This window comes from Buteo buteo, chromosome 5 (assembly GCF_964188355.1).
Source record: "Buteo buteo chromosome 5, bButBut1.hap1.1, whole genome shotgun sequence".
NCBI classification, from domain to species: domain Eukaryota; kingdom Metazoa; phylum Chordata; class Aves; order Accipitriformes; family Accipitridae; genus Buteo; species Buteo buteo.
The window spans coordinates 38,945,127-38,965,981 of NC_134175.1; the positions used below are offsets into that span (position 1 = coordinate 38,945,127).

Below are 20,855 nucleotides of genomic sequence, written 5' to 3' on the forward strand. Positions count from 1 at the left end.
TGTAACTCCAGTAGTACAGGGAAGCAAACTCATGTATCAACTCAGTATGCTTCTCCCTAATGAGGTAAGCTGTTAACGCCAATCCCATTGCAGTGATTATTATGTATACCACATGCTGCTCTCTCCATTTGTATTTGCTAGGAGAATTGGAATATGCAGATGAATCTTGGTTTAATAGGGACGGCAATATCAGTGTGTGCTTGTGTCTGCCCACTGATGCTACAGAGATGAAACATAGCCAGGATTCATAAGAAAATATCGGAGGTCAGATTTGCATTCCTCATTGCAGATCTCTGGAATTCCCAGGATGTCCTGCAAGATGCGCCATCCATCCATCTGCCAAGGTAGATTCAACGTGAATCTCTCCCCCCCCCCCCTCCCCCAGGTCACTTAAGGGAATTGAAGTTCCCAGCATTGTCCTTGACAAGTACTGTCAGTATTTGCTATAGTGAGGGCAGGGTGCCAGCCAAGTAAAAATAGGACAACCCAGTCAAAGCTTCATCAGCGCAAAATCAACACGAAATGCAGCAATCAGATTAAAGTACCCTAGCAGTTGTAGACAGGGAGAGCAATGCGTGCATTTATCTATGCATTCACGCGAATATGAGCCTAAAGGAAAGCAGGCTCTGACTACCCTCATAGTTCATTTATGAATAATGACAGGTTCAACAAAAAATGGCCTTCTTAATCCCAAGACTACTTAGTCTCATATACTCAAGCGCAAATGCTGTATAGAACTTATGACAATATAACAATGGGGGTACAACACCATGCTCCTGTATCTGCCTTAGCCCTACCTCTGTCCTGTTAAACTTTGCTACCAAAAAGTCAACGGTTTCAAGCTATTTCAGCCCTGGAAGGAATAGCAGAATCGTATGAAGTTTCAGGCTCCTTAACAGAGCTTTCTCTGTCACTGGCCAACTTAAATACACATCCTTTGTGATGGGGGTTGAGGAGTGCAAAAGCATTAACGTAACCAATGTCATCGTTACGGATGTGTCTCAAGAGGATGTGACACAGCTAAGGATGTGCCTCAAAAGCCTGGTAGAAGCAACTATTTGTCTATCACCATCTTCAGGGGCAAAGGAGACTATTTCCATGACAGTTGTCAAGTCAGAGGAAAACGAGGCCAGTTTTTCCCTTATGACAGCTGTTTGGCACAAGCTATCTCAACTGCAATGCCCCTTAAGCGCTTCTCTTTACAGAGTTTGGAGCAGCTGGTAGGTGAAACCACACCAGATCTTACCTCTTTGTGTACTCACGAAGTGCAAGAACTCCTGGAAATGGAACTTTCTTCTCTGTGACTAATGTTGCAAAGCAGTTTGTCCCACTGCATGCAAGAAGCGGATGAGATTAATCAACCCATGCCTACAGGCTGCAGGCAACACCGCAGCCCTTGCTGCTGTATTCCAAGGGGTCCATCTGCTGTAAGAGCAGTCAGCCTTGCTCAGCCCAAAGGGAGCATCTGTGCCATATGATGAAGGGCTGGAAATCCACAGTGTTTCTGGACTGAGGTTTAATGATTTTCTGGCACATTTTCCTAATATCCATGGCAACTCTCGAGCTGCAATATCTCTTGAGCCCACATTCCTGCATCTATTCTCTGAACAGGATGCCAACCACAGCAAACAACCAACTCAGCTTCAGGACTGAAGCTAGTATTTCCAGTCCCAAAATCTGGCACTCCAGCCAACTGCTGAATGGGAAATCCCAGAGCTTCTCAACAGTGTGGCCAAATTCTCAGCATCTGCATATTTGTTTTCCTACCCATTTCATTTATTTTTAAATGAGAGGCTGCCTGAATTTCTCCCAGGCTATGCCTTCCATTGTTTGCCCACACACAGACAGACCCACACCCCCACTATTCCACTGCCACGGAGGAACAGAAAACGCAGTGCAGAAAGTATTAGTACTTAGCAAAATTCGCAGTCAGATTCCAATGTATTTTGAGATTAGCACAGATATGACAAAATGTATTTTGGTTTTGAACAACAGAGGTACAAAAAGCTGCCCACAATGAAAAGGATGTTTTTAAAACAGGAAGGAACTTGGGCTCCCAGTCCTAAGACTGCCACCTCCCTCCAGACTTCGCATCAGATCAAAAGTGCCTCTCCTCCAATTTCCTTACTCTGACAGTGTCACAGCAAAGATGCTGATGAAATAAGTTTAAGAACATCCCACTGAACACTTTGCCAGCTTCCAGCAATGTGTGGCTTATGGATTCATGTACGCCTTACTGACTTTTTCCTTTATATTTGACCTCTACAGCATCTAACAACATCCAATGTGATGTTGTGTAAGAACTGAATTTGTGAGGAACAGCAAATTCTTGTTTATTATTCATGTCCTTCATGCTGCTCCTCATCGCTTAACCCTGCCTAGCTCTCTCTTCTCCAGGCTGAAGAGTCCCAGCCTATTTAATCTCTCCTTGTAGAGAACAGTTTGTGGCACACAAAAGAACAGAGTGTCAGTTTTAGAAACAGCCATGAAGCCTGAATGACAGACTCTTAGAGTCAGAGCTGCACACAGCACCACCTTTGAGTAGCCCAAAGAGGACGTACTTCTTGGAAAGGGCTGGTCAGGCCAGGGTCGAGGTCAGTGAATACATCCAACTGGATTTGCGTTTCATCTGCTAGCAATTGAAATAGAGGTTGTGAAAGGATCAACACACAGTTGTTGGCTTGATTTACTAAGGGGAAGATGTTCCCATAGTTATCCAGTGCCTCAGTCCCCGCCTCCTCCTAACGGCTTACAAAATTCTCACTCTCATTTTGACCACATCTGAATGAGGGAGAAACACCTCAACTACAAGAAGTCACAGGATCTTGTGAAAATAGAGGGCCGAATAGAAGGGAATCAAGTTACTGTTCATCAAAGAAAAATAAACAGCCTGAGCTAAATTATCATTCTAGGCATCATGGAATCTGCAAAGAAGAAATCCCAAGAAAAAACAGGGCAATAAATTCTCCAAACACAGAGCTTCATCCTGCAGTTGTAAAAATGAATCATGCGTTTTCAGAAGCAAAAAGCAAATCAGGGAGGTGACAAATGAGTAGAAAGTGTTGCTCCTTCACCCCCATTTCCTTACACTCCAAACTTAACATATATATCTCCGGTTAAAAAAAAAAAAAAAGCCACCAAACCTTACCTATGGGCTACATGGTCCCTACTCCCTGCCACAGCACTGCCTTAGAGTGTCCCACAGATACATCTACCAAATGAGCTTTCTCACAGGTGTGAGAAATCCTGAGCTGAATTCCTGAAAGATATTTCCCACATGTTATTGGTTTGTTGTTGTTGTTGGTTTTTTTTAAGCAGTGTTATTATTGTTGACATTTCAGAACCCCTAAAGCAAGAACAAGACACAGCTGTTCCAGCTGGAGGAGAAGCCTGAGCGAATGCAACAGAATTGCACAGAGCTGGAGGGAACTCAGAAGATCACTTAGTCCATGCTCACACCCCAAGGCAGGATCACCCGTACCCACGTTTGTTATTTCTCACAGACTCATCTAACCTATTCACAAAGCCTTCCAGTGACAGAGACTTGACAGACTCCTCAGGCAGTCTATGCCATGGCTGCTCTGCTATACATCCTGGTCAGAAAAGATGATTATTTCCTTCTGTACCGCAGCAGCGTTTTAGCACCTGAAGACCATTATGCTGCCTCCCCTCAGCAATCTTTTCTGGTTAAAGAACCAGACCTTAATCAATCTTTTTTGCAGGAGATGTTTTCTAGACCTATTTTGTGTCTTTTCATATAGACAGGGCCATTCAAGAAACAGTTTGGACTCTGAACAGGTTTAGAGAGAATAGAAATTTAGAAGCATGACTGCTAATGAACCTAGGACAGCCAAACACCAAATGGCAACCCTGGCTAGTGTTTACTTCACAGGGTTTGCCCATCCCCCTGCTGCTCCTTACTCAGATACATTTGCCCACCTCTTTTGCTCGCTAGCTCTGTTCCGTATTTCAAGATTTGTACAGTTGCCAGTTACCCCAAATTTCAAAACGAAGACTGTAGATCCTAAGAGCTTGGTATTTTGGTATCAATGCCATAGCTCAGGGGTCCTGCTTAGATCAGGGGAATAGCAGCAAGCATGTTTTCCTTCTAAGCCAACAAGAGAAAACATTGCATGAAGAAAATAGCAACCCACCTGAGTTTATGGCCCGTCACAGCACTGAATAAACCTCAGGTTAGAGAATCATTATCAGCTCTAGAGAAACCAATACTTTTGTTACCACTCTCCTGAAGAAACAGGTTAGGTTTTGTCAGTTTGAGAAGGCACAAGAAGACTCAACCCTCCGTTCTGCCATACGCACATGATAGCCAGGGAAGGGAAGTACTGGCATCCCTGGGGACAGCAGCCTTATGCTTTTCATCAGTGTTAGACTGAAAGAAGAGCTCTGTGCCAGCCACACTGCCCAGCTGGCCGCTGCACTAGATGCAGCTGTGATTTCTTACCCTGCTGAGTGAGAAGCTTCTGTAATCACATCCCTAACCCATTTCCAGGAGGCTGTTTGACAGGTTCAAGAAGTCTTTGCAAACACTGCAAAATACTGAGGAGGGGAATGCATAAGTGAAGACACCATTAGGAAAGAGACATCCTGTTGTTCATCTATGAGAAGCAAATGAATTTTTTATGCTGCTTGCCACCTCCCCATCCCTTGACACTGACGTCCACCCTACAGATTAGGGGCCAAAGACAGAAAGAATTATTCTGTTCTCATTAGACTTTCTCACTGCTCAGGATTTCCCTTGGAAGATTTTGGGTTTAGTATCTCACCCCCAGAAGATGTCTCCTCTCCCAAAACAACACTTACAGTGCAAAACACCAAGAGCAAGGGATGTACAGTCCCTGTAGTCATGAACTTAATCTATATCACTCTGAACTGAAAATAAATTCTAAGAGAGTCATTTATTTGTTTGGACCTATGCCAGATGGCTTTTGGTCAGAGATGGTCAACATGTACTGCTGCAAAAGACTGCATTCTCAGCAATGTCTCTCTCCCTCCCCAACAAGAAGTCTCTGAATTCAAGGACTTCATGGCATCTTCACTTCCAGACATCTCTGCCTTGCTACTTTCTGCTCTGTACCATGCCATAGAGCGGAGATGCCAGCATGATGTAAGAAACTGTATTTTCTGACTTATTACTTTAGTGTAAAGCAAACAATCCTTGACGTGTACCTGTACTCCTAACCAAGCAGAAATCCTGAAAAGGCAACAACAACGAGGGATAAAATTAAATCCACTTCCCTTTAAATGTGGAGCAGAACTCTATGGCTTAGCAGCATATTGTCTCATTTTTTCTCTACCTCTAATTGGAATAGGGATAAACGCATTGCAGGCAGCTATGACGTCTAACACTTCATAACAGCAGCAGTGTAAGCACCACACTTTGCAACATTGTCAGAAAAGACGGAGCAATTTGAGTATTTGGACAACCACAGCAAATATACATACTACAAACAAAAGGAAAAGAAAACAGTTAGCTGGATTAATAGCAGGCAGGCAGTGGGGATAATGTCAAGAGTCCTACACACGCATTGCTACAAGAAAAATTGCTTTCTCGTACAGATTCTGCTTTCCTGTTCCACAAGGCATTGGGAACAGTTTGCAGGAACAGCTTTGTCTTGAAGGAGGTGAAGAAGGGAATACTGCACTGCTTTACAGGGCTTGTAGAGCAGACACAGTTCTGGTATGACTAGATTGGGGATGCCTCTCCTTGCACAGGATGTTTCACCTAAGGACAATATGCAAGTACTGTACAAGGGGATGGCAAATAGGAGATGACTTGATATGCACCAGTAGGAACATTAGTGATGCTGGCACTGCAGCTGAGGGCTAGAAACAAGCAGTCTCTTAATAGGAGATAGTGCTAACTAGCCTTCTTCTATCATCAGGACAGTCCATATTGCTGTGTTCAACTCCAGACTGTATAATGTCTTAACATCCTACTGAAAGCACAGAAGACGTGAGTTTTCTGTGTGTTATCTGCTAATCCCAGCTCTTGCAGATACATCCTGAACTGTCCACTCAGGCAGGACCAGACCAGCTACTGGGCGGCCTCATTCACAGGATCGCTGAGGCTGCAAGGAGCCTCTGGAGGTCTCTAGCAAAAGCCTCCTGCTCAAAGCAGGGTCGGCAACAGGGTCAAGTTCACTTGTCTCTCCAAAAGCACCTTCACTTGGCACTGTCTCACCAGCCACCAAATGGAAAGAAGGCAAAACTCTATGGACACCCCCATTTTTTTTGCATGTACTCTCTGGTAGCTCAGCTAGTGACAGGACATTTATTTCCTGAGAAATAGTTACTGAAGGATGGAAATAACAAATACAGGGAGACAGAAGGCATTCGTACCAAGTTCACTTGAGCACACATCTAGTTCAAATACTAGAGATGACAGATGATAAGATATTAAGGCTTAGTCCCTCAGATATCTCCATTTAGATTAATGGAGGCTCATCACTTTATACAGGGAATCCTGGAGAGTGTGTGTGTGTCAGGGTGTGTGTATAATATGCTTACACAACTAGATTCTCTCTCAGAAACATACTGCCGACATCAATAGTAGTCCCAGTTTATCATCTTTCAAAACAAAGTCATTAATTCTCTTTTTAAGAGCAGGCTTAAGTTGCAGTGAGCAGTCTAACCACTGCGTTCAGAGCCCAGGTCTGAATGAGCTTGGCCTACAAGTCTGTAACAAATAAACTGCTTTCTAAATAGAGGCATATTCCTCAAAAGAGGTTTTTTGCTTAGATAACGAAGACAAATGTCCCATTTACATGTTAATTAAGCTACACAATTCCCACATGCGTTAAAATTACAAAAACACATGCTTTACAGTGCACACAGCAATAAATCTTATAATTAAGAAAGGGGAGATCACATTTCTCAGAGAAGATGCTTTTACAGAGTTTTAACACTCTTTATATAGAGAGAATGAACAGCTGGATATTGTACGCCTGGAGCCAGACCCCAACTTTCCTATACTCCAGAGCTGCTACGGTATAGAGCACTAGTTGAACTATGGCAACTAGTTGAATTACAGTGACTGGAAGTGTCAGACATTTTGTGCAATGAACCGATTTGAACAAGATTTGAAAACATACTCAAGGGTACACCATGCAGAATAGACAGCAATACCGTCTTTAGATTTGAATTCAAATCTCCTGTTCTCCCAGACCTTTCTATCTGTAGTTTGTTGTAACCAATCATGCCATAATATAGGATTGCAGAACCTAAAATTTTCAAAAATTGTTAGGAGGAACACACTCCACTAATACTTTCTTGTTCAGTCTTTCCCCAGCTCATCCACTAGCTTAGGATCAATTGTGTTGGCAAAATAACACAAAGAATTTGCCTCTTGTCTGTATTTTCCGTATGTATTTTCTTTGAATTTCATCCCTCTTTCCAATTGTCCCTTGCTGCTATGACCACTCTTGACTTCAGTACTACACCAGCAGTACTTCACCCAGTGAATCTTTGAACAACTTGTGTAGCTTCCTGAAAGCAATTCTGTAAATTTAACCTCTCTCAAGATTGTGCCCCAGATGTGTAAAATGTGTAATATGATTTGGAAAAAAAAAAAAAAAAAAATCCTTCCTTCTTCCCTGCAGAACAGCATCAGCACAGCTATTGGAGTTGCCAGACAGGGAGAGAGCGCTGGGTGTTTCACTGAATGAGAAAGCTGTGATCTCTGTGGTGCCAGTGAGGCTCGCACCTCTCGTGACAAGGGGAATTTCTGAACTTCAGCCCAACAGTTTCCCACATGACAGGCTTCTCTCTTCCCCTCCAGGGCACCTCCACTGATACACCAAATCCAGCCATAAGAGAATCACTTTTGCCAACTGTAAATCAAATACTTTTTTCCTTTTTTTTTTTTTTTAATCTACCTTGGGTTTGTGATCATACCTACTATATGATCATAACTACTATAGATCATATCTACTATAGATCTACCTAGATCATATAGTACAGACATATAAATTTAATGCTGTCCAGAGAACTGCATTGGAAGAGTGCTTTAATCTTCACTAGATCACGTATAACTTTTGTTTACATGTGTGGTATATTCAAGGCAATGACTATGTAAAGCACCACCATTCTTACTATGTTTGGATCCTTGCCCTAAATAATTGTACGGTATGATCACAGACTGATGCTTGTCATCCTTAGGATACTGAAGATGAGGAAGACACTTGCCGTAGTACCACAGATTTACATTGTAGCCTGGACTTGGTGACAATGAAGGCACTGGAGACGTCCCACAGCACCTCTGCATCGTAACAGAAGAGTTCTCTTCTGTTTCAATATACAAATATACAAGTTACCTTTGAATGGTCCACTCGATCTTAAAGAATCTGTTTTTCCAAGAAAACAGCAAAACTCTTTCTTTCTCTTAATTCTCAGGAAATTTTACATTTTACTTCCTTTTGTCAAATCAGCTGCATCTTATCAATTCCATCTACGATTTCAGGCACACCAAGTGTAAAATTCATATCCCCCTGAATTCAGTCAGTCATCATTAAACATGGAAACAAGTTTGGTCAGTATTTTCTCTGTACAGGTTAATGAATGTAGAAAGATGAGCACAAAGGTCTCGCATAACAGAGGTTTTGCCCACTTTTCAAAAGATTGCAGCTCCAGCAGGCTGATCCCTCCTACAGTAAGCAATAATGGAGATCAGCCTTCAGGTCCGCCTAAGTAACATGTCTGAAAAAATTACGTTAAATGCTTAAGCTCCTGATGGATTTCCAAAATATCCTTACTACTCCCTGAACTATCTGAAGCACATGAAATTTCCAGCAGTTCCGTTTCCATTTTTCAGAACTTTGCTAGATTTTAAAAAAACATAAATCAAAGCCTATTATTCCACATACCAACCTCAAAGTACACATTTACAGAAATAATTCAGAAATATTTAGACACTAAAAATCCATAGGAAGCAAAGGAGAAATTATGAAATACTTCAAAAAAAAATTTGGTTGCTTATTTCCTCTCTACTCTTTATGAGAAAATCTGGGTTTCCTGTCAGGTTGCAGCTTAGGAAGGATTCAGATCAGCATTTAAACTGAAATGTGTCTTTGGCAGATACAGACATTTCATCATTATATTGTCCTACTGAATGGGCAGTATGTTGCATGAGGTGTACCATATCTTCATGATAAACGTGCTGTAATGGCTAACAAGAAAAATTGTAAATGATCTACTTAAGCAAAAACAGCTAATATATTAAGGGGATGACATGTTCTGATGAATCAAATAATTTTTCCTTCTCTTTCATTTCCCTCTAAAACTTCAAAGCAATCAAATGTTGTTTATGCATAAAATTTAATCCTTTCACCAATCTGTAGTTTGATTGAATTTGCATACTCTATTTCCTACAAGTCAATGTGAAGACAGCCTCATGTAATTGAAACCATTTCCCCTCCAGTCCTCCTATCTTTGCTGTAATATTTTCTATTAGTAGCTCTATTATGCCTAATATCCATAATGTTGGCAGATTAGAATTTTCACTTAATGCAACCTGTATTTATAAACCACTAGGATAAAAAAAAAAAAGAACAAATACAAGAAGAGGAAACAATAATTACCTGTCTTTGATGCCACACAGATCAATGTGTAAATCACTAAAATTCCCCAGGGAGCCTTGCTGAACCAAAATGAGGTCCTTGGGCTGGTTATCAATAAAGATGAGCCTCATACAGCCTTGAAAAGCAGTAATGGGATTTAAACACTGGGAATCAGTGAAATTGTCAGGGCACCCTGTGGGAAAAAGAGAAGAGGCAGAGAAGAATATTGGAATGTTCATCTATTTCTGCTGGGATTTCCTGATGCAAGAACTTGGAGGCTCATTATTCCAAGTGTTTTCATTCCTTGTGCTACGCAACATTCTGTGTCACAAATCCTTCAGTAAGAAAAAAAAAAAAAAAAGATAACAAAAAGAGGGAGCAGCCACTGAAAATATCAGAGTATGAGGTTTTCACATGTGTCAAGCAAAATCAAAATGTGGGTTTTTTTCCATCTTCTTTAAACTCCACAGTTGATAGCAACTGGTCTCTATAAAAAAAGCTGTGCAAATTGTAAAATCATTATGGGTTAAATTCTGCTGCTGAGTCAAGGCACAGAGTAAAAGGATGAAATCCTGTGGACAGCAAGCAACAAAACCATTTGTATCTGAGCTTCCTCAGTATTTGGCCAGCTCTGAGATCCAAAGCCTCCTTGTGCATCCTCACTTAGTGCTGCATCCAGAGGTTTTATTGAGACCAGAGCCTCACTATGGTAAGCACTACACAGAAATATATTGGATAAAAAGACAGCTGATGACACTCCCTTTATCTAAATTAATGCTTGCACTCCAAAAAGCAGAAGGTAGTATTTTTCAAGACTGTTCTTTCCATTTACAAAATTGAGCTAAACCTACATTCATTTCCGTGAGAGCACAGTACCTAAATACCTTTGTAGATCTGAGCCGTATGTCAATTAAGCTCTGAAGTCTAAAGTCACTGAGGCTGATCAGGACAGCGATATCTACAGGACTATTAATAATACTAATAGTCCTCAGGCCTTTTAACTAGAAAAACCACTTGTGGTTAATACAGTTATGCAGCTTTTGTATGTTTTGCCAGCTAGAGGTAGGTACCCATTGGCTACCACTACCAGTAGTCCACTTTTACAGCTGCGTTAGCAGTTCTGCTTGTTCTCTTTTTGTCAGGGTTGACCAAGCCCCTTTGATCTTCTCACAGTACTGTATGCACTGCAGGTCAGTAGGGGGTCTAAAATCAGTTATTACAACATCTGCTTTTAGCTGCAAACAGAGCACAACTGGGGAGACCTCAATGGTGAGCACCTGAGGATCTGCATCATGAAAACCTGTTCTGCATCTGTCTGAGAGAACCTACCTCCAAAATAGTAGCTGCTCCCAGAGTAGATCCTCGAGACAGTGGTTGCATGGCTAGCAGTGGCAGCATTGTTATCCAGTGTCAAGGTAATGCGATGCCTTCTGGCATTGATGTCAACAGAATGCCAAAGCCCGTCGTGGAGATTGGTGCCTGACAAAAAACAAGCATGAAGAGTGAAAAAAGAGGTGCAGGAGACAGATGTCCTCTTCGAAGCTCCTTTTACTTCCAACTTGTGACCACAGATATGCAGCTGACCCCAAAAAAGGGAGAACTGGCAGCTGAAAAGAACTCATTACCTCTGGAAACAAACTGGCATAGAAGAAAAGGCCCAAGAAAGAGAAAACTTTTAAGAGTATTTACGTAGGTCATCTCACATTTTATTCTTAACCTGCTTCTGTACTGCAGGCTCTCATCAAGCTAGCCAGGCTCTGCACCCTTCTAGTAGCATGTTGTCACCATTTTGTGGGTGTTTATGTCTATCTTGAGTGGGCTGGGAAATGCTTACAGCTCACAGGAGCACACAGAGGAGATCCCTGTTGAGCTTCTGGTACTAAACACATGCCTGATATTGCAGAGGATTAGATTCAGTGAGATGGTCATACTCAGTCTCAGGATTCAATATGAAACCCAACAAACTCCAGTAGGTATCAGTAGGATTTGTGTTTCTCAAAACCCTTCAGCATTGTTAGCATGCAGTCTTATTGATGGATGTACCAAAGCCTACCTATATTGGATTTTGACATGGGTCTTGTGAGAGCTGGGATTGTTGCTCTGACCAGGAACCTATGAAGGTACGCGAGAGATTATGGTACTGGGTAGCCTCTTTCTCTTCTAGACACTTCTGTGAAGTGGGAAATAACGTCTCTGTTCCTTATTCTGAAAAATCAGTGTTGCATCTCATGGATCTTGAAGTAGCACCACACAGCTACAAAGAAACTTCACATTCTCTATTCTGACAGCCATGAAAATCAGTGGGCAAGCTTCTGAGCTCACACACAGGGGTGCAGATCAAAAGTAACCTAATTACAGTTCAAAATACGCTACTGTCAGGCTGGAGTCACTGAGATCAGGCACCGACAGCTAGTATTTACTCCCCTCCCTAATGGAATATTTTTCGTTAATGTAGCTTTCAGAAGAAACAAACGAACACTTAGTGACACAAAGAGGTGTGAGAACAGTTTAAAAAAAAAATAAAAAAATTGTGGGTGTTACGTGCATGAAAAGCCATTTCATTACAAATTTGAAAATGAGACAATTTCCACAGTAATGGCTGTTAATGCACGCACAATTTCCATAGAATAAGAGGCTGGCTTCCCAGCGACAAATGGATGATTTTTCAACTAGAACAAGTCCATTTTGGAGTGAAATATGTTGTTGAGGTTTGAAAAGATATCAAAACAAAATAGGTCCCATTTGGGGCAAAACCAGGTCCATTCTTGAGTACCATTGTGAGTACCTGACATCTGCAGAACACGGCCCTTGCAATTTCTGCATATTTTCCATGTATAAGTAGGCAGTTTAGCAATATTTTGGATAGCACCAAAGTCTGGGCTCAGGTTCATGATTTCAGAACTACATAAAAACAAATACTCCCAACCAAATATTGGCATTGTCTCAGCTTTGTAAACAATTTAATTAGGACTGCAATAAAGGTTGGAAACTCAGTTTTCAGCATTCAGTTGCAGCAAGCTGAGGCTGCAGCAATCTACATGAATAAGGATAGATGCAGGGCTGTCACATTTTCTGTCATAAAGGGGAAGGAAACACACATATGGAACAGGTCTGTTTTGACAACTCTATCAGATTTTACCTCTGGTTCTTTTAATAGGCACATCTGCCCTCTTTTACTCTGTACTGGGAATATTTTAATATTACATATTTTTAAACAGCTGCTCTCTTAGAAAATACTATTATTATTATTTAGTACCATCTGAGTTCCATCAGTCTATTAGTCATCCACCTTTGGAAACTGGGTATTCAACCTACACAGAAAATTAATTTCTCAGTCTCCCACACAGCATGGCTGCATAGCAGCAAGGGATGTGCAGAGGCCCTGGGCTAAGAACATTTCTCTTTGGGATGCCAGCATGGCTTATATAGGTCAGGCTGGGATGGCGGCTGGGCCACTCTGGTCCTGCCTCTGTAGTACAGCCTAAAATTGTTTCCCTGTTGTCTCTGAGAGCCAATGCACAGCTGTTCTGGTAAGTGGTTGCAAGCAAATTTCCCTGAATTTTAAGTCAGAGAGACAATCCCATTTTACTCTCTTGCATCCCACTAGCTGCACTGCACAAAACAACTTGCAAACTGGCTAAGGAAGCCAGTGAGAGAGTGTGAGGAGAGGAAGCCCATGGTCAGTCTCTCTTCTGAGCGTAGCATAAAGGGAGAGTGTAAAGCTACAGTCAGAGGAAGAAAATCAGCTCTGAGGCTGCCTTAACTTGTGCTGGGGAACGCTGCAGCAGATAACCTGTAGCTCAGCTGACTTCAGCGCAATCTGAGGATGGGAAACAGGAAGGTCTTCATCTGACCTGACTGAAGAAAATTTAGCGTGACTGTTTAAGAACACAGAGGCTGAGCTAATTGTCAGGTAGATTGAGTCTGGAGATCTCAGGATGCCAACTTTCCATGCTTAGATTTACCTCAAGCTGCACAGAGTGGTTCTACCACTGGAAAGAAAAATAAAATTTGAAATGAGAAAGGAAGATTGGGTGCTTCCTTATTTCACCACCCTTTCATCCTGTGGGGTGGGACCTTTGTACTTTAAAGGGAGACAGGTGAGAGTAAACAAAAATTAAGTACCTTCACTGATTTCCACTGGGTTCTCCGTCTCTTTCTGAATAAGTAGTGTAAGTCTCCCACCATGGAGGTAAACCAGGAGGGGTCCTGAATTTTCAGACAATTCGGTGAACAGAAGTAAGCCGTCTTTATTCCATGTTCGAAACTGGAAGCTGACTGACAAACCATCAATTTGAGGAGTGCCGGGTAGTAGCAAGTAGCTTCGACTGGTGCTGACAAAGGTGATAGGAACAATTTGTGGTTCTGAGCAAGAAAAGGTCACGTTCCCCTGCAAATAACAAAAGTCAAACATAATCAACACGACAAATTTTTTTCAGTCATCCCAAAACATCCATAGTTGAACTAACTCATTGGATTTCTAATGGCCCTCAAGTCTGACATAGGTATTATCATTCAAACACAAACCTTCGCAACTCATTAGGAAATGTATCTGTCCATTCTGGGAAAACACATCTGATTTCAAAATTTTACTGTCACCCCAAACAGGGGTGGGATTAAAAATCAAAACCTCAGTTCTTAGAAGGACCTAAATGTATCCAAATGTCCCCATGCAAGACCCTGCGTGAGTGCAGGAGGGCTTATTTGCTAGCCCAGACAGACCATCTCCATGTGGCCACATCTGCTTTGTGTTTCCCAGCACCTCCTGTTTCAAGCTCATGTTTAGCTTTACGTCAAGAAAATTAAACTCATTTGGATCTATGCTGACTTCAGGAGCTGACACTGAAGGAATAGCAGGTCCGCTTGCACTTTCATGTGCTGCGGGGTGTGATATAAATGTCCCATGTTGACTCTGCACTGATAGGACAACAGGGCAAGCTGCAACTGAAAAACAAAGCATCCTCCAATGCACAGGGCTCCTACCAAACAGACTGTATTTATTCTACATATAAGCCAAAATGCAGCCATTAATGCCAGTACTTTTTTTGCCCATTTACACCAATGCTACATAACCTTAAAAGTAAAAACTCCCTCATCTATCTGAATCTACTACATAGGGCAAAACATGAGGCAAATTTCCTGGTTGTATTTCAAATATTCAATATATAATTTGCAGTAGCAGTACTGGATATGTTTGCTTTTACTCAATGGCACAGCCCTGTGCTACTCCAAATAATAAAAGTTCGCTTAATAACACAAATAATTAAAAATAATTATTCTGAAATTATTTCAAAATTCATAAGGAAACTCAAAGAAAAAGTCACTTGAATATAGTACTTAGAGTGGGATGAAACAATAGTGAGATTTCCTGGCCAGTGTTAGGTCCCACAGTTTCCATGGGGCATTTTGAGGAATTACTGAAACATTACATACACAGCAAGTACGGTAAAATCCAACATAATTTCAACGCAAAACTTAGTTGATTACCTTGGTCATCCAGCCCTGAAATCAATGGTGCTATTGGCCCAGAAGAGCAGCACATATACCCAAAGCAATCAGCAGAATCTGCACCAGCATGTATCACTGTAGTTTGTAGAAGAAATGACTCCACCATTTTGTTCAGCCATTGTAGATTACCCAAGCAGGTCATTCAAGCCATGTAATAAAAACTTATCAATATATAAAGCCAGAATGCATTTAAGGAGGCGCATCTTTCAAAGCCACTCCAGGAGATTGTTGCAGCCAGCTTGCTTTGAAGTAGGCTGCTTTGTAAAATACCAACTGGAATCTGATAAAAACATCAGAATAAAAGGCTTTCTCCATGGTACTGCTTCTCATCAGAGCTAGTACCTCACTCTAACAGGATAATTATAATGAACAACACTTGATGGATGTGTAGGAAGTTGCACAGTGCTTGGGGAATTCCTCTCTGAAATCTCAGACAGCTGATGGAACTGTTCCCTATTACTTTCAAGTGTCTTTCTAGTCTTTATTTTAAAATGGAAAATAAATAAAGTGCCAGAAAGAGACCAAGTTATCACTGGATGAAAGAACCCTTGATAGATATATATATCTATATCTATATCAAGCTATCTACATATTCCCTGCCCTGTTAGGTGCAGAATGCTACATACCAGATTTAGCAATGGCAAAAGGTATCCATGGGTATATCATGTCAGAATTGAGTTTTGAGATATAATCCAAAGCTTATCCAAACTCACCTGAACATTAGTCAGGTGGGAAGTATGATGGAAATTTGCTCTCAACTTTCAAAAACTATTTACTACCTCCTGGGTTTTGCCTGTATAAGAGATGCCACAGGCCTTTTTTGTTATGTTGTTATATTTCCACCTCCATTTTCAATTGAATTCATGACAAATTACAGAAAACAGTCGACTGCAGTGATATAAACAAACATGGTTAACTTTCTCTGGAGCTTTTTAAAGCTTTAGACATTTAAAATGCCAATGACAAATTTTCTTTGGAATTTTAGACACTTACAGTGATTCAAGTAACTCTACACAAAGTAGTAAGACATTTACAGATCTTATACATACATAACACTGGAGTTTGGAGGAAAGTTCAAACGTTATCTGGGTCTGCACTCAAGTACCTAATTTGCTTCACTGACAGTGTGAGACTGTAACAAAATGCAAGATTGTAGAAGAGAGGATTTGCAACATTCGGATAGGATTTTTGTCTCAGAGCTCTTTGCAGATTTTACCTACCAGCAGAACAAGCTATGCCTAGATGACTTAATGGTGCCAGAGAAGGTGAATGCTAAGACGAAAAAACATGTTTGCAATGCACAACAAACTTTCAGACGACCTTAAAATAAGCCAGCAAAGACCTTGTGTAGTCAATATGCTTTCAGCTGTTTGCAGCAGCACCATAGCAAAGTATCTCATGCATATGCATGTGCTGAAACATAAGGTCAAATTTCTGCCTGCTTTTGATATGAGGTTCTCAGCACGTGCAACTACTCCTAAAGTCATGGATTGCTGTGACCCCTTGAAAAACTCAGCAACACTCTAATCATTCACACTAGCTAGTAATTCATGCCATCTGGGATACGCACATAAATCTTGTACTGGGACAGGAGTGCTTACTGAACCCATGGCCAATGCTGGGACATATGGGCAGCATCTATGTGTCCCCTCCTATGCTTAACCTGGTGAGACCTAAAGTTCTGTAGCCTCTCCATTGACTACACTGAAGCAGAGCAGGTGTGATCCCACCTGCCAAAAGAACAAGCAGATGGGAACACATAAAGGCCGTGCTGCAATATTCTGTATACATGGGATTAAAGGTACATTTGAGGGATAGAAAGCTGGCATGTTTGCCTTTGGGGGGGTTCTTTCAACAAGGTACTTTTGTTACTCATATTCACAAATTGAGACCTCCATGATGTAAGGCCCACAACTAATTTTAGTCAGAACTAAAAACTAGCCAAGACATTTGGGAAAAAATGTTAAATAAACCAACTGATGCCATGGGGACTTAAATCAGTTCAACTAACTTGTTTAGGAGGGAAACACCTTCTTAAAGCAGCATTCCAGAGCAAAAGCAAATGATGTAGTTAATACACACCAACAATAGCTGCTGACGTCCTTACACTGACAAATACTGTCTACCTTCCTAGAGACAATAACATGAAAATTTGAAAAAGAAAAACACAACAGTTACTTTGAAAAACACTTGTCCACTGAAGTGGGATAGGTTCCCTTTACAAAACCTGATAAATTTGCCCTGAATGTTATCTCAAACAAATTATTCCAGCAGGTATAAGGCAGAATAATAAGCAGCAGCTCCCCCGAAACCTTCATCTGGTGAGGAGCATTTTGCTTTAATTGGCAGCAGTTCTGGAACTCTCCAAGGTACATGCAAGACTTCTGGCAGACACTTGATTTTATAACTGAACCCAGTTTAACCGAAAAGTAAAAGCTCATTGGCTAGGAAATGGGATAAGAAGAGTCTAATCCCTAGAGAAAATAAAGGAGATGCTCAGCTCTACCCAGCTGCTGGAAACTCCAGCTATCCTGTGGCATTTGAGAATTCCATTGAGTCTGTCATCTCCAGACTGATTAAGGACTCCTGTAATAAGCAGTGAAATCTTTCCCAAAGAGTTCTTATTGTTCTTACAAGAGAAACCTTCTGAACCTAGAAATGCAATGGAGATATTTGCAATTTGTTCACTGGCTGCCATGACACTTGTCTCCAGAAAAGAGTCCAAGAACCCCAGATTTCTGCAGGCAGGGTACTGTTGCAGAGGTGATTCTTGTTCACGTTAAGATGTTGAATGAAAAGGTGACAGCACATTACAGCATTTTAAGGAAGAATCAGAGCCTTTCCTATTAAAAAGAGAATGGAAGAACACAGTTACTAAGTGGTGAGGATAAAAGTGGATTACATAGAAGATCCTCTGAGCCATGAGCCTCATCCAACAGTGACTGGAGTCTTTCCAGTGACTTCTGCAGGACTTAAATAAAACCTTTATAACTTTAATGAACCATTTCAGTCTTTTCTGGCCTTTCTTCATGTAGTATTACGTATTGTTGAAAGAAGAGAGAAGACTACTACACCACCACAGTCAGGGCAATTGGTGACAAGTTTCTTATACATCCCCCTCACTCTCACAGAATACAAATCAATAGTATGTACTTGGAAAATTATTCAAACTGACAGCTGAGCTGAAATCCTCAACATTTAGCCTACCAAAGGATACAGGCCAAGATCAGTTTGAACAAGAAGAACAATAAATAAGTATTTCTGAGCTCTACCTGTGCGTTAGAGCATCAAATGGGAACTTACTTTCCTCATTAATCACTCTATGGATACTGTCCAATAAAAAGGATATCTTGTTTTCTGCAGAGCATTAGAAAGGAAGATTTCATATGACAGGTAAGGGGACTAAAATCCCAGGCCTGGCTGAGATACAAATGCGGGTAAACTGGCAAGAATATCTCAGCTTGGAAATTGGAGGACTATTTCTAGCTCTGAAGAGACTGAGGTTGCAGACAAATTTGCAAAGAGAGTAACAGAGGAAAAAGGTGACCTCTGATGCAGTTTTAAAAGTATAAGATGAAAGATTGTCATTCAACTCTGAGCAACGGGATTTTAAGAATGGGGGACGTCCCTTCAAATCCTGTTTTTAAATTATCTCAAGCAGAACAGATGTCAGGAGACCCACATAGATTTCAAGTACTTCTTAAATAAAGACACTGCTAAGCACTGAATGAAAAGCAAATCAAAGTGAAATACCAGCTCCAGGCTTCTGAAAGACTGGTGCAACCTGTCTTCAAACAGGATGTGGGAGCACCAAGACGCAGGGTGTTACTTGAGTTAGGACTAGTCCACTGAGTGAGCAACTAGTTCATCCCAAGAGCAGGGCTTGCACTTTAAAAGAAGTTCCTATACTGAGGTCGGTTTATCTCTCTCTGAGCAAAATTTCATGATGGAAATCTGAAAGCTTTCCTGATCCAAGTTTCATTGAAATTAGCATATCCTTGTGATAATCACCCTGTGATAGAGAGCTGCCCTATCTTCACTCACTCTAGGTATCATGTACGTCAATAAAATGCTAATTGTTTATCACATTGAATTAAGTTGTTTACATTAAGATAATGTTCCTATGTTGAAAAAGTAGCATTTAACAAAAAAGCTTTGAAAAAAACTGAATTGTTACGACCATGACAGAATCAGGGATGAGATGCTTGGCTAGACATTTCTGGATGTTCTTTATATCAGAATCCTAAGCTGACTAAGTCACTGGCCAAAAGTGGAATAAAGGATTTTACCATTTCATGCCAATAGTAACTGTATACTCTTGCATCATTATATGGTACAATAGCTAAGAGTTGCTGACAAAAGATGGGGCCAAATATAGAGCTAATTTGGAAAAATCATACATTGTTTCCCTCAGAGAGACACAAAAAGGAAAAGGAAATAAAAGAGAGAGCACAGGAGGAAACACAAAAAAAATATAGACCACTTAATATTTTCCCTCTGTGGTGGGTTGACCCTGGCAGGATGCCAGGTGCCCACCAAGCTGCTCTATCACTCCCTCCACAGCAGGACAGGGTGGGGAAAGAAAATAAGATGGAAAAAAACCTTGTGGGTCAAGATAAAGGCAGTTTAATAAAGCAAAAGAAAAGGCCATGCATGGAAACAAAGCAAAACCAAAGATTTATTCTCTACTTCCCATCAGCAGGTGATGTCCAGCCACTTCCCGGGAAGTACGGCTTCAGTATGCATGGCAGTTGCTCTGGAAGACAAACGTCATAATAACAAATGCCCCTCCTCCTCCTTTCTCTTAGCTTTTATTGCTGAGCAGACCTCGTATGGTATGGAGTATCCTTTGGTCAGTTTGGGTCAGCTGTCCTGGCTACGTGCCCGCCCAAGATCTTGCCCACCCCCAGCCTACTGGTGAGGGGGAAATGTTGGCGAGACAGCCTTGATGCCGTGCGAGCCCTGCTCAGCAGCAGCCGAAACACTGGTGTGTGACCAACACCTTTCCAGCTACCAATACGAAGCACAGCACTATGAGGGCTGCTACGGGGAAAGTTAACTCCATCTCAGCCAGACCCAATATACCCTTCTTTGAACAACAAGCAGGAACGAAGCCAGCCTTTCAAATTCACCTTGCCAGAAGTGAATAAGATAAATGTCTTAGATCAAACTGGCAAATTAGCACAATCCAAGCCCAATTTTTGTTCCAGTTCAAGGTAAACTGATCTACAGCTTATTAGGTTTTATTACCTGGAACAAAACACAGCAGCAAGGAGATTTTTTTGTTGTTATTATTATTATGAAAACAGAGCCACATCTACCTTAAAAGAGAAAGGTGCATATAAAGCAATTCTTATCAGCTTTTTTTTTTTTATGTATTAGTTTTCTTTATTAGATTTTCCTCTTTTAAATTCCAGTCATCTGTGTACCATAGCACAGCACCAGCCTAAATGGTTGATATGAACTGTACATACTCCAGGCTCTTGACTGTGACAGGGTCAGCTTGCCCCTTTCTGTTATACTGGGCAGCCAAGCACCAAGCAGTTCCCAAGGCCTTAGCAACTGGAATAAGACATTAAAAAAAAAAAAAAAAAAAAGACATTTAAGCCTTGGCTTTACAGCAAATTACATTCTCCCCCATTTTCCTTATCCCCTGCTAACTCCTATGACAATAATTAGCCGTCTCTCTTGCTCTCCTACAGGGACTAACAGCCTTATCACCTCCCGCCTTGAAACATCCTCCTCTGCTCAGCAGGTAGTAACTGCCCTATT

General features: G+C 41.2%; 1 protein-coding gene across 1 annotated transcript in view; it reads right to left on the minus strand.

Annotated features, from left to right (window-relative positions):
• CNTNAP5 (contactin associated protein family member 5) overlaps nucleotides 1-20,855 on the minus strand; it is a 216,236-nt gene that overhangs the window by 123,990 nt on the left and 71,391 nt on the right. The window contains exons 6-8 of the mRNA XM_075028728.1: nucleotides 13,701-13,965; nucleotides 10,905-11,054; nucleotides 9,597-9,768 (exon numbers count right to left, since the gene is read on the minus strand). Of these exons, the coding sequence (XP_074884829.1) occupies nucleotides 9,597-9,768; nucleotides 10,905-11,054; nucleotides 13,701-13,965 (587 nt within the window). The remainder of the gene's footprint in view (nucleotides 1-9,596; nucleotides 9,769-10,904; nucleotides 11,055-13,700; nucleotides 13,966-20,855) is intronic.